At 40.6% G+C, this 24,396-nt stretch overlaps 2 protein-coding genes across 2 annotated transcripts in view; both read right to left on the bottom strand.

Moving 5' to 3' along the window:
* LOC120372288 (pre-mRNA 3'-end-processing factor FIP1-like) overlaps positions 1-6,920 on the bottom strand; it is a 32,645-nt gene extending 25,725 nt beyond the window's left edge. Inside the window, exons 1-4 of the mRNA XM_039489268.1 lie at positions 6,767-6,920; positions 4,879-4,918; positions 1,812-1,896; positions 1,012-1,124 (exon numbers count right to left, since the gene is read on the bottom strand). Of these exons, the coding sequence (XP_039345202.1) occupies positions 1,012-1,124; positions 1,812-1,896; positions 4,879-4,918; positions 6,767-6,848 (320 nt within the window). The 5' untranslated portion in view covers positions 6,849-6,920. The remainder of the gene's footprint in view (positions 1-1,011; positions 1,125-1,811; positions 1,897-4,878; positions 4,919-6,766) is intronic.
* Positions 6,921-18,193: 11,273 nt separating this feature from the next.
* The window catches only part of CHIC1 (cysteine rich hydrophobic domain 1), a 36,764-nt gene continuing 30,561 nt past the window's right edge, over positions 18,194-24,396 (bottom strand). Inside the window, exons 4-6 of the mRNA XM_039487263.1 lie at positions 23,810-23,866; positions 23,477-23,536; positions 18,194-22,046 (exon numbers count right to left, since the gene is read on the bottom strand). Of these exons, the coding sequence (XP_039343197.1) occupies positions 21,996-22,046; positions 23,477-23,536; positions 23,810-23,866 (168 nt within the window). The 3' untranslated portion in view covers positions 18,194-21,995. The remainder of the gene's footprint in view (positions 22,047-23,476; positions 23,537-23,809; positions 23,867-24,396) is intronic.

Here is a 24,396-nt window from a genome sequence, read left to right as displayed (position 1 = left end):
GACTCCATTACTTTAAAAATTAGATTACACTGTTCATGTAAAGCTACTGATGGTGGAGAGGGCAGCATACTGAAATGGATATCCAGCAGTGTACATTTAGATAAGCAGCAACACATGAGATTGTCTGGACTCGGAAGCAGAGCCTGATGATTTCCCCAATGTTTGTAGGTACCATCCTGCCAGAGCGCATACTTGTGACTAAGAATTAGGATGGAGCTGGGCAACGGGTGAAAGAATTATAGCAGCAAGTCTGTACAGAATATGAGAAGGGAAGGGAGCACTCTGGTTCACAATGAAAAAACACAGAATCCAAAAAAGGATGTTTGGAAAATTGTAATGAATCAGTGATTGAATGAATGGAGCATCACTCTTTAGAATGATCCATTAGACCCCAAACCCTTCTTGCAAAAGCAGAGGGGAGTAATCCTTGCAACGAAGGATTAGAATATACTGCAATGAACAGGTAAAAGGTTTCCTTAAGATGATGGTTGCCAGCAGCAACCAGAAATGCTGCCCCCTTATTTCCATCTAATACAGAATAGTAAATGTTATTCAGACTCAGATTCTTAACCATCTCAGTGACAGGTGGCTGGTTTGCAAATCTGGTCTCACCATACCTCAGCTGTGAAGAATTGGACAGCTGAAACAATTAATGAATTCAGGGCTTCCATTTAATTCATCTGCTGTTTAGTTTGATTCTTCATTTAAATTCAACAAAACCTCAAGAATTAAAGTAATTTTAAGAACTTGCACTACTTCCCACCTTCTATTTCACTCAGTCAAGTGTGCCACCAATATTAATTATTCAACATGACAGCAGTTGACATCTGGAGTATTAGCCTCATTGTACAGATGGGTCACCCAGCAAACCAATGCCAGAAACAGGCACTAGCCATTAAACTCACTGCCTCTTAAAATGGTAAGATCAACTGCTTTTTCCCCCCTGAATCACAATGATAAGAAAGTTGGTTATTAAAACAAACAGCATGCACTGTAACCAGAAATACATACATGTAGGATGGCGCTCCTGTTTTAATGTTGCCAATGGTAACTTTCACATCATCATCATCATCATCACTGTCGCTATCACTGTCTTCCTCATCATCTTCACCACTCGGAGGGGCCTAACAGTAACACAGATACATGGGGACTCATTGATACTTACACTCAAGAAATTCACCTGGATGAGAACACAAGTCTTAAAAGCTCAATAAAGTAGTACAAGTTAGGAAGAATGATTCTGTTACAAAGACATCCTTTTCCACTTAGTTAATAATCAAGAATTATTTTTTTTAAAAACAAATATTTTTTCACCTTTCATCCAAAGGATGTCCGAACCATTTTCAAACTAACTCCCACCACAGCCCTGTGGGGTTGCCTGGGAGTGTTACTACACCAGTTTTGCACATTAGGCTCTGATTCTGGCAAGCGCTTAAGCATACATCTAACTCCCACAAATTTCAGTTGGATTCTATCCTGAATCAGGGCCAGAGAAATTAAGGTACAGAGGAGTTGAGAGGTTCAAAATGAGTAAGCCCAGGAGTCAATGGCTGAGTCAGAAGTAGATCTTGGCAATCCCAATACCTAATACTCTGACCACAGGCGTTTTAGGTAGAAAAACTACATGCTGTAATTAGCACCGAGAATTGCTAATTAATAAGTTGTTATGGTATAGGTGTAATACGCTATATTTAAGATGACAAGCAGTAGCTCCTTTTTATTTGAGCCTTGTTATACACCAATATTTACAAGTAGTGAACATGCACTGTACCGCAATAGCCACATCCAGCAGTTATAGCTGTAACACATACATGTTGTGACATCTCTCGGTCTTCACTGGTGACAGGCCGGCTCTCCTGAGGAGCATCTTGCAAAGGATGAGAAGATTCTGCATGTCTACCAAATATAACAGACCAAAATAAATACACTTGACCCATGGAGCGACCTATTCATGTTTCCAAAGTGCCCATCAGTACAGAATCAAGATAATATTCTGATCATAGTTTTACCAAGAGACATATTTGATTCTGGTGACTGGTAGCAGAGTATTTAGCTCAAATTCAATCTCAGTAGGTTTTGCTTTTATTGGTGAAAGGCAATTTAGAGTTCCTGAAGGATACCAGATGGGCAGCCTTGCACACCAAACACTTATTTATCCACAGATCAGCTAAGGCACTTGCAGCAGCTTTGAAAGATTCCCAGTTTGCCTCAACCCCACTACTTCTAAGGGTAAGAAGGTGGTTCAGTCTCCATAGCCCATTCAATCATTGGCCTTTCCCTGAGACTGCCAACAAGAGTGCCACTTATATAGGCATTTTTAAGTGAAGAGGACACCTGCCCAGTAGGAATTAGATTAAGATCAATTGATTCCCTTTCTACAAGCCATCAAACATTAACAACATTCAGTTATTAAGGACTTGGGCTGAATTTTAACCAGTCACATGGAGATTAAAGGACAGGTAATTAACAATCCCATAGACCATCCTATTTCCTTATTCATTGCAAATTAATCCTTATCTACATTATTGCACTTTCATATTTATTCTGTTAACTAAGATTGTGGAGCAAATGTTAGTATTGTTTATTGCATTTTCCAAGCAAGCCAGTCTCAGCAAAAATCATATGTACCTTATGTGTTATGGAACTAAAAATCAGAAGGCGGCATATTTAGCCATGGAACTGGGAGAGTTATTTTGAAATTCTAATAGAATCCTTTTTTTAAAGTTAATTTAACTGAGGACTTAAGGGCCCAAACATGACAACACTTACATCTGAGCAAAGCTTATTACTGGGGGTACTCCCACTGAAGTCAATGGAGATACTCATGGGGATAAGCACCATGCCTGTTAGTGAGTGTTTGCTCCCTTTAGGGTTAGATCCTGCAAACACATGACACACAAGGGCCACACACCGAACAGATTAAAGCCATTTTAGAGGCTGCACAAAAGGAGACACCTTCTAAACAAGGAAGCCAAAGATCACACTGACACAATGAAGCCCAGCAATTCCAAAATCTTGGAAGTGGTTACCAAGAATCAAATAAAATAAAAAAGTCAACCCACTGCAGTTTTGTAAACTAATGGAGCTCTCTTATTAGTAGGCTAGGAAGACAAGACTGTGGAGAGACAGACAGACAGACAGACCTGAGCAAGCAGGCTAAATGAATTCTTTATCAGCTGCACAGTCATGTTGGAGGAAAGGTAGTGGAAAGTTTCACAAAGAAAGAATTGCAGTAATCAAGCCAAGATTAAACAAAAGTACAGACAAAGATTTCAGCAGCTTTCCTAGTAAGCATAGGTACCACTATGGTCAAATTCCTGAGGTGGTAGCAAAAGCACTTCAGTTACCAAATTAGCGTAACAGGCTTCAAAAAGAAGATCACTCTACAACTCCAAGGTCACAGGCATCAAGTCATTGTGCAAAGATAAAGAGAAGTACCACTGGAGGAAACTGCCACAGATAGCTCCCCAAAATCTTTGGCATTCTTTTACCAAATCAAAAGCGATTAAGAGCATTGATCTTAAACCACAGAATTGTCTCGGAATCCAAGATTATTGATCAGCCAGCACCGAATTAAAGAAAAGCAACAAATGTTACCTTCAGCTTCAAATCACAGGAAGTATCTGTGGATGTGTATTACAATTTGTGAATTGAAAGTTCAAGTACACATCTATAAAGTAACAGCCACTTTCCTACAGTTTTAAGAAGAGTGAACAAATAATCACTTTGACAGGACTAGTGTCATCACTTTTATGTTGGTAATAGTCCTGGGCATTTTATTTCCGCCCCCTGAATCCCAACATAACCCGTTGTGCAGTGATAAAACAGCCCCTTTTACAGCACTGCTATAATTTCACAAAATCCTCTGCATCAAAGAATGTCAAGAGATACTGAAGACATGTAATTTGGTGTACATTGTCTTCCCACGGATAGTCAACATATTCAGAGAGATCATCATACTGGAATTTCAATGGTTAACAAAGAGTTTAGCAAATAATCATCTTGTTGGCACATCTCATAACCCATACAAAGTTTATATGTGGGACAAAGACTCAAAATGAGGACTATAAGAAAAATAAGAGCAGGAAGCAAAATAATAATAATAATAATACTTTGCAGTCAAGGTTTTAAAGTGATTTGCAAACATTAATAAATTGAAGGATGTAGCTCCTTTATCTTATGGAGCATTTCTGATAATCTCATGTAAATCATAAAGAGACAAGAACACTATTTATGTAGGTTAGCAGTACATTTATGTCTAAAATCAGAGACTGTCCTTGTCATGAGGGATAGTTGATATTACATTTGCTAAGTAACCGTGCAGTAAGATAGTCCACAGTTTGCTTGTGTGTGTTTATATTGGTTGAATTAGGATACTTGCTCCAAAGAGGAGAATATTCGTAATGGTCCCAAAGTGCAGCAAACACTGGGCTCAATTTTCTGCATTTCTCAGCACCCTGAACTCCAGTTTATGGCATCTGTTCAACAATCCTGAAATTCCTATCATATGTACACATACAAAAAATATTCAAATGCAGAGACCTCTGGGGTGGAGGGAGGCACAGCTGGTGCATACCACACTGCACAAGTATGGGGGCGGGGATTTTGGTCAAGGATACTGGGAGAATCCTCTAATCTTATTAATGATCCAGTGTAACTTTTCATATCACCACTGAACTTGTTTTTGAAGGTCACATCCAAAAGATGTCCAACAGTAAAGTTCATACAACTCAATTTGTTGCGATGCAAGGGGATGAGTTGACTGTCAAGATCTGAAACTAGGTATCTAGGAAGTATCTAGGAATTACAAGCCTGATGCTGAGACAACTTTCTCCCTTCCAGCAGATACAGTTATGAGTGACTAGTTTACAGACCTACCTAGCAATTGGTCCATCTTCTTGCTTACCAGTGGTGTCATCTGCAAATATGATAAAAATAACATATTAAATCAAAACCCAAAGTGATCAGAACTTATAACACAGTCTGGGCCTTTTGGGAAAAAACAAGCATTACTTACAATGTGTGTATATATGATAGTTTCCAAGCAAAGCTCAATATGAAATAAAGCAATAAAAAAGTAAGATTACACATCCTTGACAACTGACAGAATTAAAAAAGGCCTTTGAATGCCAGACCCCAGATTATGCAACAGAATGAATAAAGGCACCTATCAAGCCAGGTATGGATCTTGGCTCCAAGAGTCTTCACACATTTTTTTCTGTGGGAGAGAGACCAGGCTAGGTGGGAACACGACCTCAAGTCAAGAAGTTTTCAAAAGCAAAAATCAAGAGACCAGAAAATATACTGACCTTAATTGACAAAAAAAATGTAAGGTCTCACAATGGTAGGAAACACATGGAGTGATGGAGCACTGAAAAAGATGCCTGGTAACTGTTCCAAGAATGCTTTGCCAGCAAACCAAGGCTCTGACCCTTCACTTGGATACATATGGATCCCCAAGTGGCACAGGGGCCCACTTGCATCCATCCAGGGGCCCAAATATGCATTTACCTGACAGATTTTAAAAGTTATTATGCACGTCAATGTCTTGCTATTAGAGTTTCATTCTGCCCATTTAATTCATTATCCTATCACTGTTAAAAAGTGATCATATACAAGCCAAAAAATGCTATACTGTATTAAACAGCATCAAAGACTGTGACAGAAGAAAAAAATTCTGATGGAAGGTCAACTCCAACTCCAGCTCACCCAGCTGAGATAGTGGATTCAGACTTACTATTATTGATATAGTGCCATAAGCATGTGTGACCCTTTGCAAACAACTGAAAGTAACAAGTTTCTACCCTGAAGGAGTTTACAATCTGAAACAGACATAAGCCAGTAAAGGATGACTGTAGTATCACACACAATGGCTAGGACAACAAAGTAAGGAAAATTAATAGGGTATATGTGTGTACATACACACAAACGTCAGGAAAGGGAAGGAGAAAAATCTACAGAAACCCCATGGAGTCTATAGAAAAAAACTAATCTATCAGTTTTAGACAAGTTAAATAGGTAAGAGTCTTTCATTTGATTGTGGTCTATCAGCAGCGCCACAACCCATAATCCCTATTCCACTCCCGACATAAAATCTTGAAATGGTCAGTGGAATCTAATACAAGACCATCACATAGGCATATACTGGTTGGATATGGAGAGGCTCCCAGATAAACCTACACATCCATTAGTCAACTCCATCACCTCTCCAGGAGGAGAAGGGGATGTGGCTGCTCAGAAGCTCAGGGGAAGGCAGACCATAATCTGGAGAGTGCCTGTGCTCTATCCTAGTTTACTTTGCCTTCTGACTAGTGAGTGCTTTCGTAGGCTATGCCTACACAGCGTTACAAACCTGGGTCTATGTAGTCTGTGTTTCCAAGCCTGCACTTGCACATCCACACGGTACCGTTAAGCCTGGCTTTACACTAGCTAGACCCCAGTCTCACAGCTGCGCTAACATGCCCACACTGCACTATACAGACTCGGGGCTGCGGCTTGAGCTGCGTCCACACTACCGAACGACCCAGTCACCGCGGGGCCGGGACCCACCCCCCAGCAGGGCCATGAGCGCTTGCTGGCCCCACTCAGACTGGTTACTGTGGGCGGGCTGAGCCCAGAGCCGAGCCGGAGCCTGGGTGAGGTGCAGTGCGGACAGACCCCGCGCCCTGCCCGGCCGCCCGCCGGGTGCTCGGGCGCAGGGAGCATCCCGCCCAGCGCATCCCCCGCGGCGACTCGGCGCAGGCACGGCCGCCGCCCGGTTACCTACCCCCGTACAACCAGTGCTCCTCGTCCTCCTCCGCCTCCAGCGGCGCCGCGCCCGAGGCAGGGGGCTCCAGCTCGGTGGCCATGGCCGCCGCGCCCTGGCCTGGGGGGATGCGCCGGCCCCGGGAGGAGGGCAGGCGGCCTTCGCCGCCGCAGGGCCGCGCCGCGCCGCGCTCGGAGGGGACGCGCGGGCCTGGCGCGCCTCACGCAGGGGGCCAGGCCGCGCCGCCCCCCATGGCCCCGGTGCGTTCGGCGCAGTCCCAGCCCCGCCGCCTGCACGCGCCGCTAACGGGCCGCCATCGCTCTTTCTCCGGAGGAGGAGGAAAAACCCGCGTGCGAGCCGGATCCGCCGGGTCCTAGCGCCGCCCAGCCCCGCCGCGGGATCAACAAAAGGCGTCCTGCATCCCAAACCAGCGGTGTTCTGTCTGCTCCTGCGCATGAGCAAATGGCGGCCCGCCTTCCTACCGAGCATGCGCGCAGATTGTGCACATGTGCAGTGGGAGGAGTGAAGCCACAGGGAAGCGCCTGTGCCCTCAATTTTTGTGCCGCCAATTTTCCATTGGCGTTTAGCTTTGCTCTGGGCATGCGCGGGGCGGGGCTTGGTCCCTTCCTCGAGCCTCAGCGCTGAGAGGAGGCCCGGCGTCGGGGTCACAGCCCTGGCGCTTTGGCAGAGCGGGAGCGTGTCCCTCCAGGCCCGACCCGCGCGCTGGGCGAGGACCGTCCCTGAGCTCGTGGCCACCCATTCCCCGGAGCGCAGCCTTGCTAAGGCCGCGGGGCGCGTGCTGTGCAGCACGGGCTGGGGAAGGACAATTCCCAGCTGGAATCCCCCAAGCACATTGTAGGGGGGGCAGGAAATAAATGGATCACTAGGGGGAGCTGATCGAAAAATCAAATAGAAATGAGGCAAAAGTGGGGAGAACGGAATGGGCGAGGACCGTGAACAACATTTAAAAGGCAGAGCAGAAAATCTGCTAAAGGAAAGGCCAGGGCACACAAAGCAATATGTACAGGGAAAATCACTGGAGCTCACAAACCATGATTGTTATTTATTAGTAGGATGTGTTGTGGTAGCATATCAGAGCCCTAATAATAGAGCAGAACCCCATCGTGCTAGGAACTGTATGCACAAAGAACAAAAAGTCCCTGCCCCCAAAGAGCTTACAATTTAAGAGACATTTGGCATCAATCAGGGCCCAAATTTGCCAATATTAATGCACGAGTATCTGGACACATGAATAGTTCCACTGACTTTCTTACGTAAGGGCTAGATCTTGCAAGAAGATCCACACAGATGGATTCTTGTACCCACGTGGAGCCCTAAAATTAATCAAGCCTCCACAAGGATTCAAGGATCTGGTAGCGCATTATTTCCACTTGCAGGATCAGGGCCACACTGTGTAACTGCATTTAGGATTCATTGGTTCTGACTTAGAAAATTATCAATCTGTGTTGGCCATTGTTTAAGCAATAACTATGAAAGCACGTTGAATTCTGGCCCCTATCTTGCAAACACTTACATGCTTAACTTTAAGTCAGTAGCACTAATTGTGCTTAAAGTTAAGCATATATATATATTTGTAAGATTGGGGACTTTGGCTGTAAGTTCTTTGAGGCCAGAACTGTATTTTATTAAAAATTTGCAGTATGGCCAACCCTGAGCATTAAAAAATCATGAGTCAGCCCTCTCCTCTCCCAAATCATGAAATTGGCTTAAAAATCATAAGATTAAAAATATTTTACTTATCTTCTGATTAACGTAGGATACATGTGGGACACATTATATAGCTTGTTTCTGCAACAACAATGGCTAGAAACTTACTTTGTTTTTCAAAAACGAATGCCAACATTCTTATGAAATAACATGACTCCAAGAACTGGGGCTTTTAAAAAACCACCAAATATCATGAGACCTGCAAACTGCAAGAGTTGGCAAGGCTGTATTTGCACAGTGCCTCGCACAAAAGCACCTGTTTAATGCTTCTAGTTGCTACCATAATACAAAAAACAATAATAATTGCCTAAGAAATTGTTACTAGATGGAAGGAGTGCAATGCCTTGGACCATTTCCCCCGGGGAGTGGCCTACACAAAGACCATTACTGCTGTTATAACATGAAAATTGATGTATATGAATATGTAGAATGTTTTACACCTACTTTGCCCTCGTGTCAATGATTATACTAGGTGCAGAGCAATCCAGGAAGTGTACAGGAACTTCAGACCATTCAGAAGGGGAGAATCTCAGCTTCTTAATGGTATAGCACTTGGGTCTAGTCCTGGAAGATCCCAAGATACAGGTACTTAACTTTGTCAGTTTCATATATAATTATAATACCTACCTCTTATGTAGCATTTTCACCTGTAGATCTCTAAGTGCTTTACCACGGAAATAAATTATTATCCCCATTTTACAGATGGGGAAACTGAGGCATAGGGAGGTGAGTGCCCTACCCAAGGTCACCCATCAAGCCAGTGGCAGAGCCAGGAATAGAACCCAGCTCTCCTGTGTGGACCCAATGTTCTCTGTACTATGCCACAGATCACAGCTAGTGATTTCTAAAATAGTTAAATGTTCTTTTGCTGAGCTATTTGCATTGAGACTCATAGAATCATAGACTTTAAGGTCAGAAGGGACTGTTATGATCATCTAGTCTGACCTCCTGCACAATGCAGGCCACAGAATCTCACCCACCCACTCCTGTATCAAACCTGTGTCTGAGCCATTGAAGTCCTCAAATCATGGTTTAAAGACTTCAAGGTGCAGAGAACCTTGCAGCAAGTGACCCGTGCCCTACGCTGCAGAGAAAGGCGAAAACTCCCCAGGGCTTCTGCCAATCTGCCCTGGAGGAAAATTCCTTCCTGACCCCAAATATGGCAATCAGCTAAACCCTGAGCATATGGGCAAGACTCACCAGCCAGACACCCAGGAAAGAATTATCTGTAGTAACTCAGATCCCACCCTATCTAACATCCCATCACAAGCCATTGGGCATATTTACCGCTAGTAGTCAAAGACGAATTAATTGCCAAAATTAGGCTATCCCATTATACCATCCCCTCCATAAACTTATCAAGCTTTTTAGTCTTGAAGCCAGATATGTCTTTTGCCCCCACTGCTCCCCTTGGAAGGCTGTTCCAGAACTTCACTCCTCTGATGGTTAGAAACCTTTGTCTAATTTCAAGTCTAAACTTCCCGATAGCCAGTTTATATCCATTTGTTCTTGTGTCCACATTGGTGCTGAGTTTAAATAATTCCTCTCCCTCCCTGGTATTTATTTCTCTGATATATTTATAGAGAGCAATCATATCTCCCCTCAGCTTTCTTTTGGTTAGGCTAAACAAGCCATGCTCTTTGAGTCTCCTTTCATATGACAGGTTTTCCATTCCTCGGATCATCCTAGTAGCCCTTTTCTGTACCTGTTCCAGTTTGAATTCATCCTTCTTAAGCATGGGAGACCAGAAATGCACACAGTATTCCAGATGAGGTCTCACTAGTGCCTTGTATAACGGTACTAACACCTTCTTATCTTTACTGGAAATACCTCACCTGATGCATCCCAAGACCGCATTAGCTTTTTTCACAGCCATATCACATTGGCGGCTCATAGTCATCCTGTGATCAACCAACACTCCAAGGTCCTTCTCCTCCTCTGTTACTTCCAACTGATGCCTCCCCAGTTTATAACAATAGTTCTTGTTATTAATCCCTAAATGCATGACCTTTCACTTTTCACTATTAAATTTCATCCTATTACTATTACTCCAGTTTACAATGTCATCCAGATCTTCCTCTATGATATCCCGGTCCTTCTCTGTATTGGCAATACCTCCCAGCTTTGTGTCATCTGCAAACTTTATTAGCACATTCCCACTTTTTGTGCCAAGGTCAGTAGCAAAAAGATTAAATAAGATTGGTCCCAAAACCGATCCCTGAGGAACTCCACTAGTAACCTCCCTCCAGCCTGACAATTCACCTTTCAGTGACCCGTTGTAGTCTCCTCTTTAACGAGTTCCTTATCCACCTTTCAATTTTCATATTAATCCCCATCTTTTCCAATTTAGCTAATAATTCCCCATGTGGAACTGTATCAAATGCCTTACTGAAATCGTGGTAAATTAGATCCACTGCATTTCCTTTGTCTAAAAAAATCTGTTACCTTCTCAAAGAAGGAGATCAGGTTGGTTTGGCACGATCTACCTTTTGTAAAACCATGTTGTATTTTGTCCCAATTACCATTGACCTCAATGTCCTTGACTACTTTTTCCTTCAAAATTTTTTCCAAGACCTTGCATAATACAGATGTCAAACTGACAGGCCTGTAGTTGCCTGGATCACTTTTTTCCCCTTTCTTAAAGATAGGAACTGTGTTAGCAATTCTCCAGTCATATGGTACAACCCCTGAGTTTACAGATTCATTAAAAATTCCTCCTAATGGGCTTGCAATTTCATGTGCCAGTTCCTTTAATATTCTTGGATGAAGATTATCCGGGGCCCCTGATTTCATCCCATTAAGCTCATGATATTAAGACAGTTTGGATTCCCTAACAGAAATTTCTAGTGAACACTTTCTGGTAGTTCAAGTTAGCCAACTAGATATTGGAATGGAGGGGCTATTGGACTACTGGTTTCTGGGACTACTGGTTCTCCAAAAAAACCTCTTAAAACTGTTAAAGAGTTTTAATGAGCCATCCAGAATTTCCAGTAGGGTTTTACAAGTGGATGGATGCAAAAAGCAATATCGCAATACATTTCTGTACATTTTGTTAATAGTTCTTCTGTCAAATAGGTGGCACATGCGGGACACATGGTGTGGCAATGTGTTATGTAGGATTTATAGGCATTTGCTTGGGATGACCTGCATAATTCATTTCTGGCTTTGCAAATCATGAGTAATTTCATCTCAGTTGGCAGATTCGAGACCTGTGTGTAGCTTCCCATTCTCTTCCTTCTGGGAATTCCACAAATCAGTATCAGGTATTTCCCAGTCCTTTGGAGTAAATACCATTTTAGGAGACTCAGCTGCACAGTGCCCATTTTGTTGTAGGCAGTGTGCCACCTTCTATCTCCTCTCTTACAGATTCTTTGGTTTGGGTCATGCTGCATGGAAGCTTAGAACAATGAGCCTGTCATATGACAGTGGTAAATAATCACAGAATGAATCACTTTCTTGTGATTATTTGTATTTCTGTAGCACCTAGGGGCCAGACTCGAGGACCAGGACCCCGTTGTGCTAGGTGCTGTACAAACAGAAGAAAAAGATGGTTCTAATAATGTACAAGAGTCTTGATTAGAATTAAAAAAAACAGTATTACCTCTAAAGCTCCTCTCACTCTTTCTGCCTGGGGTTTCCTTCTACAGATTAAAAGAAACACTGCACAGATCCTCACATTCCCTGTCTGAATGGAGGACAGTCAGTAGTGACAGACAAGTCACACAAAGACACCTACACTTACAGACTTGAGTAAGAGCAGATCCATTGGAGACCCCATATCATGGATTACTGAGCCTAGATTACCTTCATCCAGTCGTGTGTGGAAAACTCCTGTTCCCACAACCAGAAAGTGACTGACATTTGTAGTCATCTGTGTCTCTTGTGGCCTGTCAGAAAATTTCACAAGTGACAAACAATAATTTCAAACAGTCCACAAGCAAGGGCGGCTCCAGGCCCCAGCATGCCAAGCGTGTGCTTGGGGCGGCATGCCGCGGGGGGGTCGCTGTGCCGGTTGCCGGTGGGGCGGCATGCCTGCGGGAGGTCCACCGGAGCCGAGGGACCGGCGACCAGCAGAGTGCCCCCCACGGCATGCCGCCGTGCTTGGGGCGGCGAGATGTCTAGAGCCGCCCCTGTCCACAAGTCATTGCTTGGGCCTCATGAAGTGACACTTGTGTGAGCTGTCTAAAAAGAAAAGTAAGCCCCACCAGGAGTAAAGTGATGCTTTCAAGCAGTTTAATATGAACCACATTTTCCAGGGTGAAGCAGAGATAGAGCACAGACCTGTTAGTGTATTAGCTTTGTAATGTCTTGCTCTCCATAGTCTGTAACTCAAAATGTGCATGGCACTGAGAGACCCTGATTAATGACCTGGAGTTTCTCCAGCCATCCAACTGTTGTCATTATGGAACAAACTGGACTGAGCTGAATTTGTCCTTCGGGCACAAAACCATGATAGACATCAGGGATGTAGGAGATCCATGTGGAACTAACCTGTAGGCTGCCATACAATGTTTAACCACATTGCACCCCAGTGGTTGCTTACAGAGATTCCTATTTAGTTGTTTGAACATCTAGTAAATCTCTTTGGGATGTAGCTGAATGAAAGTTGCAATACAAGAGTAAGATTATCATCATTACCAACACTACCATCTAAGATCTTGTCAACACTGTACCAGGCCTTATGTGATTCAAATCATTCTGTTCTCTCTATAATAGGCCTTAGCTGAAATTTAGACAACGAGATTGCAGCCTCCTTTGAGCCAGAGCTCTTGTATCTAAGTCGTCATAGTTCCAAAGCAAAAGTTCAGTCTCTAGTTCCTGAGGGGCTCGCCCAGTAACTGCTTCAGCCAACAGCTCCAGGACCCACTTCAGAAATTCATAAATGAAATGATATTTTATGTGCAGTTTCACAAAAATCAAGAGAAAAGTCATAAAAGACCAGATGAATACTTCAGAAAGGATAACTAAGCTGGACTGGAGCTTACAGTACTGCACACTGAAAGGTTGGTATACATTTGCCAAAGTGATTAGTGATTTTGGGTGCCCAGCTTTACAGACCTGGCAGGCGACTCATTTTCAGACAGTGCACTCACCCTCTGAAAATCAGATCCCTTTACAAGGCGTCTCAAGATGGGGACCCAAAAAAAACAGAGGCACCCAAAATCACTAGGCTCATTAGCAAATTTAGGCCATTTTCAATAGCATGGCAGAAAAGGCCTTTTTTTATTTCTTCTGTCTAAAGTTGTCTTTTTCTTTCAGTCACCTCACTGTGATCACATAGCCCAAGCTGTCCTCTCCAGTTATTACTCTTAAGAGTCGACAGTTCCAGTCTCAGTCTCTACTCAATTAGCATTAGGCATTACATCATCTTCTGTCAATACAGAACAATCAATGGGTTTTCTTTATACATATCTTTTCATTTAAAAACAAACTCAGTTACAAATACTTCACATCTGGCCCAGGATAACTATCTTCCCATCACATTAATGTCCGTCCTTTACTGATTCTCAATTGACATTTTTGACGTGGACATTTTACCTGAGCATGGGGCAGACAGTGCTGGAAGGATGCCAGATTCATTCAGGTAGCAAGATGTGAAGTAGAGATTAGATGAGAGTTATCAAGTAACATTGAATATTAGACAAGTTGGCTTTACTCATCACATCCAGGTTATCCCTCTCTTGTGTGACAATGACTAGACTTTAAGATGTAAGAGAGAAGATAAAAGTGTTGTCTGATACTGCTCTCAACTCTCCACCACCCTTCACAAAATACAGAAGATTGGATCCACCATCCACTTCCCCAATACATGCAAAAATTATGCTGCTGTAACTGTACTGGTATAGTTAAAGTGATATAACCCCTCCACCTAGTGTGCACACAGTTATAACAGTGCCTATATCAATATGGCTTATTCTTGGGTACAAAGAAAACTATAAACCTAGCTATTCTTTGAGGATGAATGCAGTTATATTGATATTGAAGTGCTCATACTGATATAACTTATGTCAATTCCTACAACCAGCATAAGTTGTACTGGTATAAAGCACAGTTATACCGGTATAACTGTGTCTACACAATAGCTTTTACTGGTATAGTTATGACAGTTAAAAAAAAATTACACCTCTGACTGACATAGCTGTGCCAAGTACAATTTTTAAAATCAGGTTTAGGGGTTGTATTGATTTAAGTATTTCAATAGGAAATCACACCCATAACAGAAACAGTTAAACCAGCACAAAAACTGTATGTAGACGAGACCTTGATATAAAATAACTATCACTGTGGAAGGTTGCTAATATATCACCTGACTTTTTCCTATTGATACATTATTTGTATTGCAGTAGCACCTGGGCCATTGGTCCATGACTAGGTCTCCTATCATACACGTACAAACACAAGAAAAACAAAATCCTACTCCAAAGGGCAGAAGGTTGCAATAGGTTTCCAGATTCAGAATCCTGTCTATAGCTTCAGAGCCTGAGAAGGACTGGGACAAAATTCAGTAAACAGCAATTATTTTAGTAAGAAGACTAAACAAGTCTGTGCGTGGGGGAGTGAGCAGTGAGGTTCTTTTAAAAAACTAGAAATTGTTAGCATTTGTGAAGAGTCCCGGATGTGTTATTGCTGGAAACTGAGCTCAGTTTCTCCACTCACGAGAGTGTTAGTGCAAGTTTCTTCACCTCCCCCAACTTGCCATATCCTGATTTGGAGGAAGTCCCTCCACAGGTTTGTTTAGACATGAATAAAAGTTACATTTTTAAAACGTTTTAGCTCAAATGTTTTAACTGACCCATTTAAAACTCAAGTGTAGCCAGGGCAAGTTGTATTTGGACATGTTAGGTGAATGGCCTAGGCGGGCTCCCTCCTAACCTTACCAGCTAGCATGTGCTAAACTAAGTACAACTTGTCCAGTCTACATTAGTTTTAGACTCTGTTAGTTAAGATGTGCTAACATCGTAACCCCTGTGCGTCCTCCCCCACACGCCTTGAATCATATTCTAGACATCCCTTCAGCTAAGGCTAATAAAGATGTACGTGATGGTGGTTTTAACAACATAATCATAGTTCATGGGAAGTGGGACTGAGATGACCAGCTAATTTCACACAGTGGTGTTCAGATGGCAACAATTTCATTCTCCAGCACTAAATTCACCCAAAGTTTTAAAAAATTCTTTAAAACAAAAACTGCCTATCAATTCATATGCAACAGTCATTATTTCCATTTTATGGTGGAACACAGTTCAGCCCTTCAACCAATGGGAGACATTACCTCATAGCTGGTAATAGCAACGTTATCAATAGAATGTTAGAAGTAAACCTGTTTTTATAAAACTCCCGTTCACAAGAAATGCCTGTCTCCCTGACTAACAGAAGGCTATTGTATGTTCCCCTCAATTTTATGTCCCTGAAGATTTGCATAACATTGTGGTTTACTTGGACTGGTGGAAGTCAGACGATATTTTATGTGTATCAGTTCCTTTAAATGAATCATAGTTTTCTTTGATTTTCTTTTAAATTTACTCTATTTTTAAACTCCTCTTGGACTTTCCAATGATGACTGAAGCGAGGTTTACATGGCATATTTAATATACAAGGTATTCAAAACAAGGTTAAATAGTTTGTCTATTGGCTGATTTCACTAACAGGCAGTTATATATTCAAAACCTGCTCCTACGCAGCATCAGAGAAATAGAAAACTATAATTAAAGGACTGATGTTAGCATAGTTCCTAGTGCAATTTCCCTCCATTTTCAAATGTCGTAATATCTTTCTTGACAGCAATCTGACAAGTCTTGGGTTATTTTATAATTAAACAATTCAAATCCTTTTTCTTCAATAGTGTTCATAATAGCATATTGGATGCTAAAAATTGTATCTGTAGAACATGGATGTCATCACAGTTGCTGGTGGCAGGCTTACTTCACTTGCCACTCCTCCTCTCTTTGGACTCTTCCTAATGTAATTTATCATGAGTGGGCTGTTTTGACCATTTTCTCTTAGGAGTATAATTAGAGGATTTATCCATTCATTCAATTTAAACTCTTTTCTACAGCACTTGTCCCTTTAGTATCTAAGCACTACATAAACAGTAACAGATTTACAGCAAGTTTACACTGCAATTTAGGGTAATTGTAGTGTGGATAGATATATCCAAGCTAGCTTTCTTCTAGCTAGTACAAGTAACAATAGCAGTGAAGATGCAGTGGCACAAACACCGGCATGAGCTAGCAACCTGAGTAAGTACCCAGGGTCCCCAGTGGGCTTATACTTGGTTGCTAGTCTCTGCTGACATGTCTTCGTTATTCACTAGATTAAAGCTAGTGCAGGTAAATTAACCCTTGCTACAATTACACTTAAATTGCACTGTAAGCTTCACTACATCTCTGTAACGTAAGGAAATATCCTCATTTTACAGATGGGAATGGAAGCACAGACGGATTGATTTACAGACTTCCTCTATGAGTCTGAGTAACAGAGCGGAGACAAAACCCCAGATCTCTCGAGTCACAATATACTGCTTTAATCACAAAATCAACCTTCCCATGGGAGGAAATGGAAGCATATATAGACTCATGCCAATTTCCCCCCATTCCTTCTCCAAAGGTGCAACATAGTGGTGATCGATTGTCCTTCTAGGTGCTACTGTCCACTCCAGAGGCGGCTGCATTTTCAGTAGCTCTGTACATATAGTTTGTAAAGCAAGGGGGTACAACATGTAATACGAGTGACTAGACCCATTAGCTATTAAAAACACAAAATGCAAGTCAGAGTAAAATTGGCTAATGGAGATTTGGCCCAGCACCCAGAAGTGTTCTGTTTTAGAGGGATTTGAGTATTAGGTTGTAGCAATGACAGAAAACTGGTCAGTGAAGTGCACACATTGGAATGCTTTTTCATTTGCCTAATGTACTGAGAAAATGCAGAGCTCTAGAAAACGGTGCTCTATCTTTGAGCAATATATGTACATATGCTAGTTACAGGGACCCATGCATTCCCCACTACATAGAATGCCGAAGGACTTATGTATAAAATCCTACTCTCATAAGAAAAGTTGGTATATCAACAACTATGGGATGGGAAATGGTGCTTTACAGCGTTGTGCTGCATATACAGTCTTCTGTTCAACTATTTTTGTCTAACAGGCACATGTTCTTGTGCTCCAGTCAGGCTCCCCTTGAGGTGGACCTATAGCAGAATGAAAAGAACTTGCTTTTCTCAGTTCTGAGAAGTCCTCACCATTGAGCTCCAATCCAGCAGGCATTGCAGATGCCTTGGATCTGAAGATGGCATGAGCTAGCTCCAGAACTGTGGTTCCCATTGCCCAGAGCGCTATCTCCTCGGTGGCAAGTGGAAAACAGTTCTTGAAAAAAGTCAGTGTCAACCAATTGGACAGATTCTATGGAGACGTAGGAGCATGGCCCAGAATGATTCCAAGGCCTCCACTACCCTCAGTCCAGCAGAGCCTTCATAAATTGCTGACTCCTGGTACCTTGAACAGGTAAACATGGTGGAGGCCTTGATGTAGAGGACTATCTGGCTGGGTCAGATAGACAACAGGCTTTATTACAAAAAAGACTCAAAAATTGACGTATATGTGACAACAGAAGAGGCGCAAAAGGGTGTTTTCCATTTCTACACAAACTTTGCAATATTTGTTTTCATCTCTGGATTTAATTAAAATAAAAACATTTTGAAAAGTGATTCAGATTAACCACGTTTGACTTCCAGCTTCTTTAATGGCACAGGTCAATGCAGTAAATTGTAAAGACAAAGCTTATTTAGGATTTTATTCAAAAAACTTCAAGGTATGAGGTCCTATTAAAAAAAGTGGCTATTTACTTGTAAACAGAATAAAAATGTTAAGGACTCAATTAAAAATCCTTTCATACAACTTAAACAAAAACAGATTTCTGATGAGTTACAAATAATGTTACACTTTCATAAAAACACCAAAAACAAAACAACAAAAACAAAGATTGCAGAACAGGAATATCAGACAACATTGTTTACTAAAATGGTCAGAACTATTTACATTGAATATTAACTGTTTGACATTGTTATTGCTCAAACGCTAATGTTTATAGATAAATGCAGTAAACAGATGTCAGGAGACACTAATACACGCATATTCATGTTTTTGCATACAGATTTCTGTACTTATCAAGATGAGCATGTGAACTTTATCAAGACTACACTAAATTTAGCAAAAATGTATTTTGTTTCTAGTCTCATACATAATCAAATCTAAACTTTCTACACATGTTCATATACATTTATATTTCTTTAGGCCAGCATGAAACTACTCTCAAGAGAGTCATTTTAAAGCCAGTATATCAGAGTTTTCCTTCTCTGCCAATATTCTATAATACTGTGACATTTCCTAATACAGAAGTCTGGAAAAGAAAACAACGATCAAAGTATTCTGACAAAACTTAAACTAAACAATGTTTCCAGACGTGCTTTTCAGGAAATTTGTGGCAAATTACGTTTACAGATATTCACTTAAACTGGTTCCCTTTTCTCCCCCTCTGCCCAGCATTTTCTCTTTCATTTGAACCAGTCAAGGCACTTTCCTTTCCATTTGCATTAAACTTTGTTACCGCTACTCTTTGTTGTATCGCTATGGACCCTCTCTGATTCATAATTACTCATCATGGATAGGTTTTTACAAAATTCATATTTACTTATAGCTTTTAAGGTAATACAGATTTTAAAAGACTGAAAACTATCAGATGAATATTCATGTATTAAAGCAAATGGTAGTCAAAATAGAACCTGTCGGCAGAATGCAGCCCACAATCTAAAGCAACCCCTGTGGCTGCCTTTATCTTTAAATGAAAAAAATGATCTATGTCATTTGAATGCTGGCATTTGTAACACAATCCAAAATTACCTCTTTATTCAGATGAAGTTTGCTGTAATCAGCTGTCTTGGCTCTCATGCTCCAGGATATTTGCTAGTATTGCCTCATAACTGGGCAAAATTTAGGTGCCCATTTTTGAACTAAATATTAATGGGGGTGAAGATTAAACAATTTGTAATCTGACATTTCCAAAAAACAAACAACCCCTATAGAATTCATGTTCCTAAACGTGTCATTTTCATACAGATACAAGTGCAAGTCTTCTAAATTAATGACCCATTGAACATACTGTCTAACTGGGGAGAGCTGATGGTATTTTCTCTCAGCCTGGCACAGCGTTTCACAAAAATGTGTTATAAATCAGATGGAACAATTCTAACCTGCATATCCTAAGGTCAGACACAGACTTGGGTTTAAGGGGAAGGACTGCTAATAACTATGAGACTAAAGAGTATTCACTACTACTCATGACATCAAACTCTCATTGGCTTTCTTGTCCCCTCAGCTGCAGAGGAACATTCTGAAAATATAGTCACTCAAACGAGGGAAGGAAATAAAGAGCGTGATGTGCTTTCTGGTTTGTTGGTTAACAAAAATGAGAGGGAATAATTATTAACAACCTCTAGCATAACAGTAAGAAGCTTCTATTACTTAAGATTTTAAGGTATTAAAAATGCTTACAATTATTCTTTTATTAGCAACACTTTCTGCCCAGAATCCTGTTTTAACAGAAATGAATATAAAATTAAGCATGCTATTCCAATTCTGTTTTGCACTCTATTTTCTCCGAGTCTTTAAGCATTCCCTCTGCTTCCCACCCTTAGTGCCATATTATGTTGAAATGTGTCTAAGTATGCTTTTTGTAGTTCTGTAATAAAAAAGTTTCAGCTAAGTTTATAGTCAGATATTATTGTAGATTTTTTTAAAGTAGATTTTTTTAAAGTACTTACATTCCAGTGTTTTAAAATGCAGTTAGTTAGCTGACACTGATCTACTAACGTGAACTGAAACCTGTCTACTAAGCTGACAATCCATTTCAGCATTCAAATTTCTCAGCTTGAAGCATCATTCTTGGCAGCTGTGGTTGGAAATTACATCCCAAGTACAGGAGTTTCTTGTTCCGCAGCTGAGCAACAAAAAGGATGAAGAATTTGACTCAACAAGACTACATGCCTGTGAAACAGTCTGCTAGAAGTCATGTCAACTGCAGCTATTTAAATTCAATGGTTTAACAAATGCTTTCTTCAAATCCAACCAGGGTTTGTACCCTCCCTTTTCGGTGTGGATTAATATTTCAGAGGAAAGTCTAAAATCAATCTGGAACTGGAAAACTTAGGCACCAAACTGCATCACAAAGAATCCAAATAACTGTAACGCAATGCCTGGACACTAAGTTAGGATAAAGCTCCTTGAGGCAAATATCAACTCATCATGGCTCACATCAAACGGCTGTTTTGTGGTTCTCTGTTATTCTGTTTGACACTATGTATGCTGCTCCTTTTTCATTCTGGAAAGGGTGCAGTTTTAGTTAACTACTTAATATGTAAAAAATAATATCAGGTACCACTGTGCTATAAAAATAATAAGTTTAATGTTTCTTCTGTATTGATTTACCTGTCCCAAGTAGTTGGCTTTAGTTATAACAATTTGGTCCAATTACTTGAAATTTGCTTCTTTGCTTTTTTTTTAAAAAACGCGTTTTTTCCTGACTTTCATATATTTGTGTCTTAAAAATAGGCTTTTAGGATAGTCTGATTATATATTAGTTGCAGTCTACTCCACAAATACAATTTTTCCAAAAGTTGAGAATACTTAAGATTCCTTATTTCAGGTACTAACCAAGACACCTGAAAACTCTCTGAAGAAACACAGAAATGCTGTGCATTTTTCATCCATTTACTAACAAAGTGCATCTGAGCCCTACATCTGATAGTATGTACAAACTCATTATGGCTTTACCATAAATATGGCATATGAATGGGTCCATACAATCAGGATGCTAATAAATGTCATTAATAAATCTACGTAGAACTGTTGGCAATACAATCAGAGCTATATTACATTCTGTAAACCTTGACATACCACACTTTACATTATGCAACGAGGCACTATTTACAAATCCACAGTGGGTAAAATAATTAACCCTCTAATGTAAGTGATGATTTTGCAAAGTGCGGGACAAAACCAGTGCTGTTAATTGCAAGTCCTATGCAAGCAAGTTATAGTAAAATCATTGCTAACTACTGGAAGCTTACTTGGATGTTTCTATTGAGGATTTATAGAAATGTGATTTTAGAATGAAATACAATATGATACAGCGTTAGGATGTACATGTGGGAAACAGTGAGTATGGAAATTAATAAGGCAGCATGCTCAGAACAAGTTTTAAGCAGCACTGATGTTAGATCCTTAGTGGCAACTATATCTGTTATTGTTAACGTTAAAAATTCAGAGTGCAACATAGAAGCCTCATTTAACATAAAAATTGTGCAAATTGTTTTCTTCTTAAACAAAAGAAAATAACATAGCAAGGAAGATATTCTACCAAATAACATTTTTAAGTCACAGCAAAGTAGACCATCTTCTTTTCAAAATCAGCTACAAGGCACTAAGAGTAGGAAATGGCAGGTAACATGAAAGACTGAATACTGTTCCTCAGTCAGGTCGAAATATGGGATATTTTGGTAAGAATTCTATTAGTATTACCTGTTGAAGAAAAAACACAACATATTAACCAAACGGATTAGTTCATTAGAATAGTGTTGATGCAACTGTATACATATTTATTGCCATGTGCTTGCTACTGGACTTGACATGTGCAGAACCTATACCACACAGCTTAAAAAAAATAAAATCAGGTACTGAGAAGAGTCCTTCTGTCCTGGATCCCATTGGAAAGGACGTTGTGGGTGCTGGGATTCCCTCCACAACTTTTCCCACTCGGCTTATCTCAGAACACCTCGTTCAGTTGCGGGAGAGCACTTTGTTCAGTCTTCTGGAATCCAAGAAATCAGTTCGACTCCAGGCTCGTCACTAAGTTGTTTTTTTTTTAAATTGGTATTTACTGATCAGGCTTGAGTGTAGGGGTTGGTACAGGGTATACCACACATCCGAAATACATAATCACGAACCAGTTTATACACATACTTACTCTTACTACATCATATCGCACACTATGATTGATCTACTAATTTTTGTAGCCAATCCCTAACTAAATCATGAGCTGTTTGTGCACTCCACTACATGCTAGGCCACTCCACTACAGCTGCAAGTTATCACACATTGCTTACTATCCTTCTCTCTCTTTTCTACTAGCTACACCTTTTGCATATTTACAAGGGTACTGTAACTTATGCTTTGTTCATTGTTTCATGTTCTTGCTAAGACTAGACTTATAGTATGCACCAAAGTTTTTGGCTAAGTGACCTTCCCCGAAGTATAAAAGGTAATTTTTAAGCCTATCTGAAGAGGAAAACATAGTCAAACAAGATGAACATCTTGAACTCTGCTTTCTTAGATGGGTCCACTATCTTGGTCAAAGCTCTAGGCAAACGCAAACCAACAAAAATTTGCTGAAGTAGCCAAAAAAATACAAAAATTAAACACTTAAATCTATGCTATACTAGCTACTTGTGAGTTATTTACAGCTACTTTAATAAAGGAGAAAGGGAGAGGTTTGTTCAGTGAATATTCAACAGGTGGAGAGGAACTGAGGATGTGGGTGAGATCAAAGAAGGGTGAGGGAATCTGTAACCTCACTATAACAGATAAAGGTTCCTCTAACTGTCAACTATTATTCAACGCAAATCTCTTGCAGTAGGGCTCTGAGCAGGCAATGTTATGAAGGAGAAACCCTGTTTTCAGATGATAATGTCTAAGTTTTACTACATGCAAGAGCTGCACTGTTATGTTGCCAGCTTCATGTATCAAAATAGGATTTTCATTCTACTAGCCAAGAGTTTCTGTAGTGAGTGACACAAATGGTGAATTTCCAAAGGTTGTGTGTGCATCAGCTGAGAACGAATTAGACGTGAGGAAACTGAAGGGTAAAGAGTCTGGTAGTTAGTGACATTTGAACTATTAAAATCACACTGTAGTGATGGATACTAAAAATGTAACAGAAAAAGAATACTTACATATTCCATCATATTGCTAGTTTCACATTTCCTTTTACTCAGCTTCCAGTGCAAACCAAGCTAAGAAAATAATTATTGTGGGATTAAAGGTGTACTATTGCATTATTTCTCATCAACAACATAATACAAGCTTCAGCAATATCTAACTGTTCAAGATCTCAAGCATGTCTTTTTACATTTCTTACACTTTAAGGTGTGAGATGAATTTAGTATTTTACCTCCAGTCCTAAACAAGCTAATAGCATTCCTGTATTCCAATTGTGCAGTATTTTATTAATTCTAAATAAAAGTGGAAAAAGAAATGTATAGACTCTAGTCCTTAATATTTCTTACCTTATGATATAGTCTGTTATTTTCCCATTCTAGCAACTTCTGAATTGATCTTCTAGTCTAGGAAAGAAAATCAACATTATATTAGAAATGGCTCAGCTATCAACCTCATTACCAAAAGTTTTAAAGTTATATTTGCAGCTCTCAAGCATCACATGTAAAGTGGTAATGTATGTTTTAGGAAAGGATAACTAAGGAAAGGAAGAATTTCACCTTGGAGAAGTCTTGCCTTCCCAAATCCACTTGTCTCAAGCATAGATCATAGGGGTGGGAGAGTAGGGGCATCTCATCAGAATTATAGATTATGATTTCTCACTAGAAGCTCCATCATTCCCACTACCTTTCTCAGCTGTACAATTCTGGAGTCATCTTGGACTCAGGAGCATTTTTGGGTGCTCAAGTAGCTAAGTCAGCAAAACTCCATCTTCCATCTGTTACTGGTCAAAAGATTACAACCATCTGACCCGTCACAGTGATCCACATAACTGTGACCTCTGGGCTCCGGTATTGCAACTCATATCTAGGAATGAAACTACATATGCTGAAGAAAAATCTCCAGCTGGTACAAAAGTCAGCACCTGTATGCTTAG

This window comes from Mauremys reevesii, linkage group 9 (assembly GCF_016161935.1).
Source record: "Mauremys reevesii isolate NIE-2019 linkage group 9, ASM1616193v1, whole genome shotgun sequence".
Classification (NCBI taxonomy): domain Eukaryota; kingdom Metazoa; phylum Chordata; order Testudines; family Geoemydidae; genus Mauremys; species Mauremys reevesii.
The sequence above is the reverse complement of the archived record's forward strand: the minus strand, read 5'-3'. Positions and strand labels throughout refer to the sequence as shown.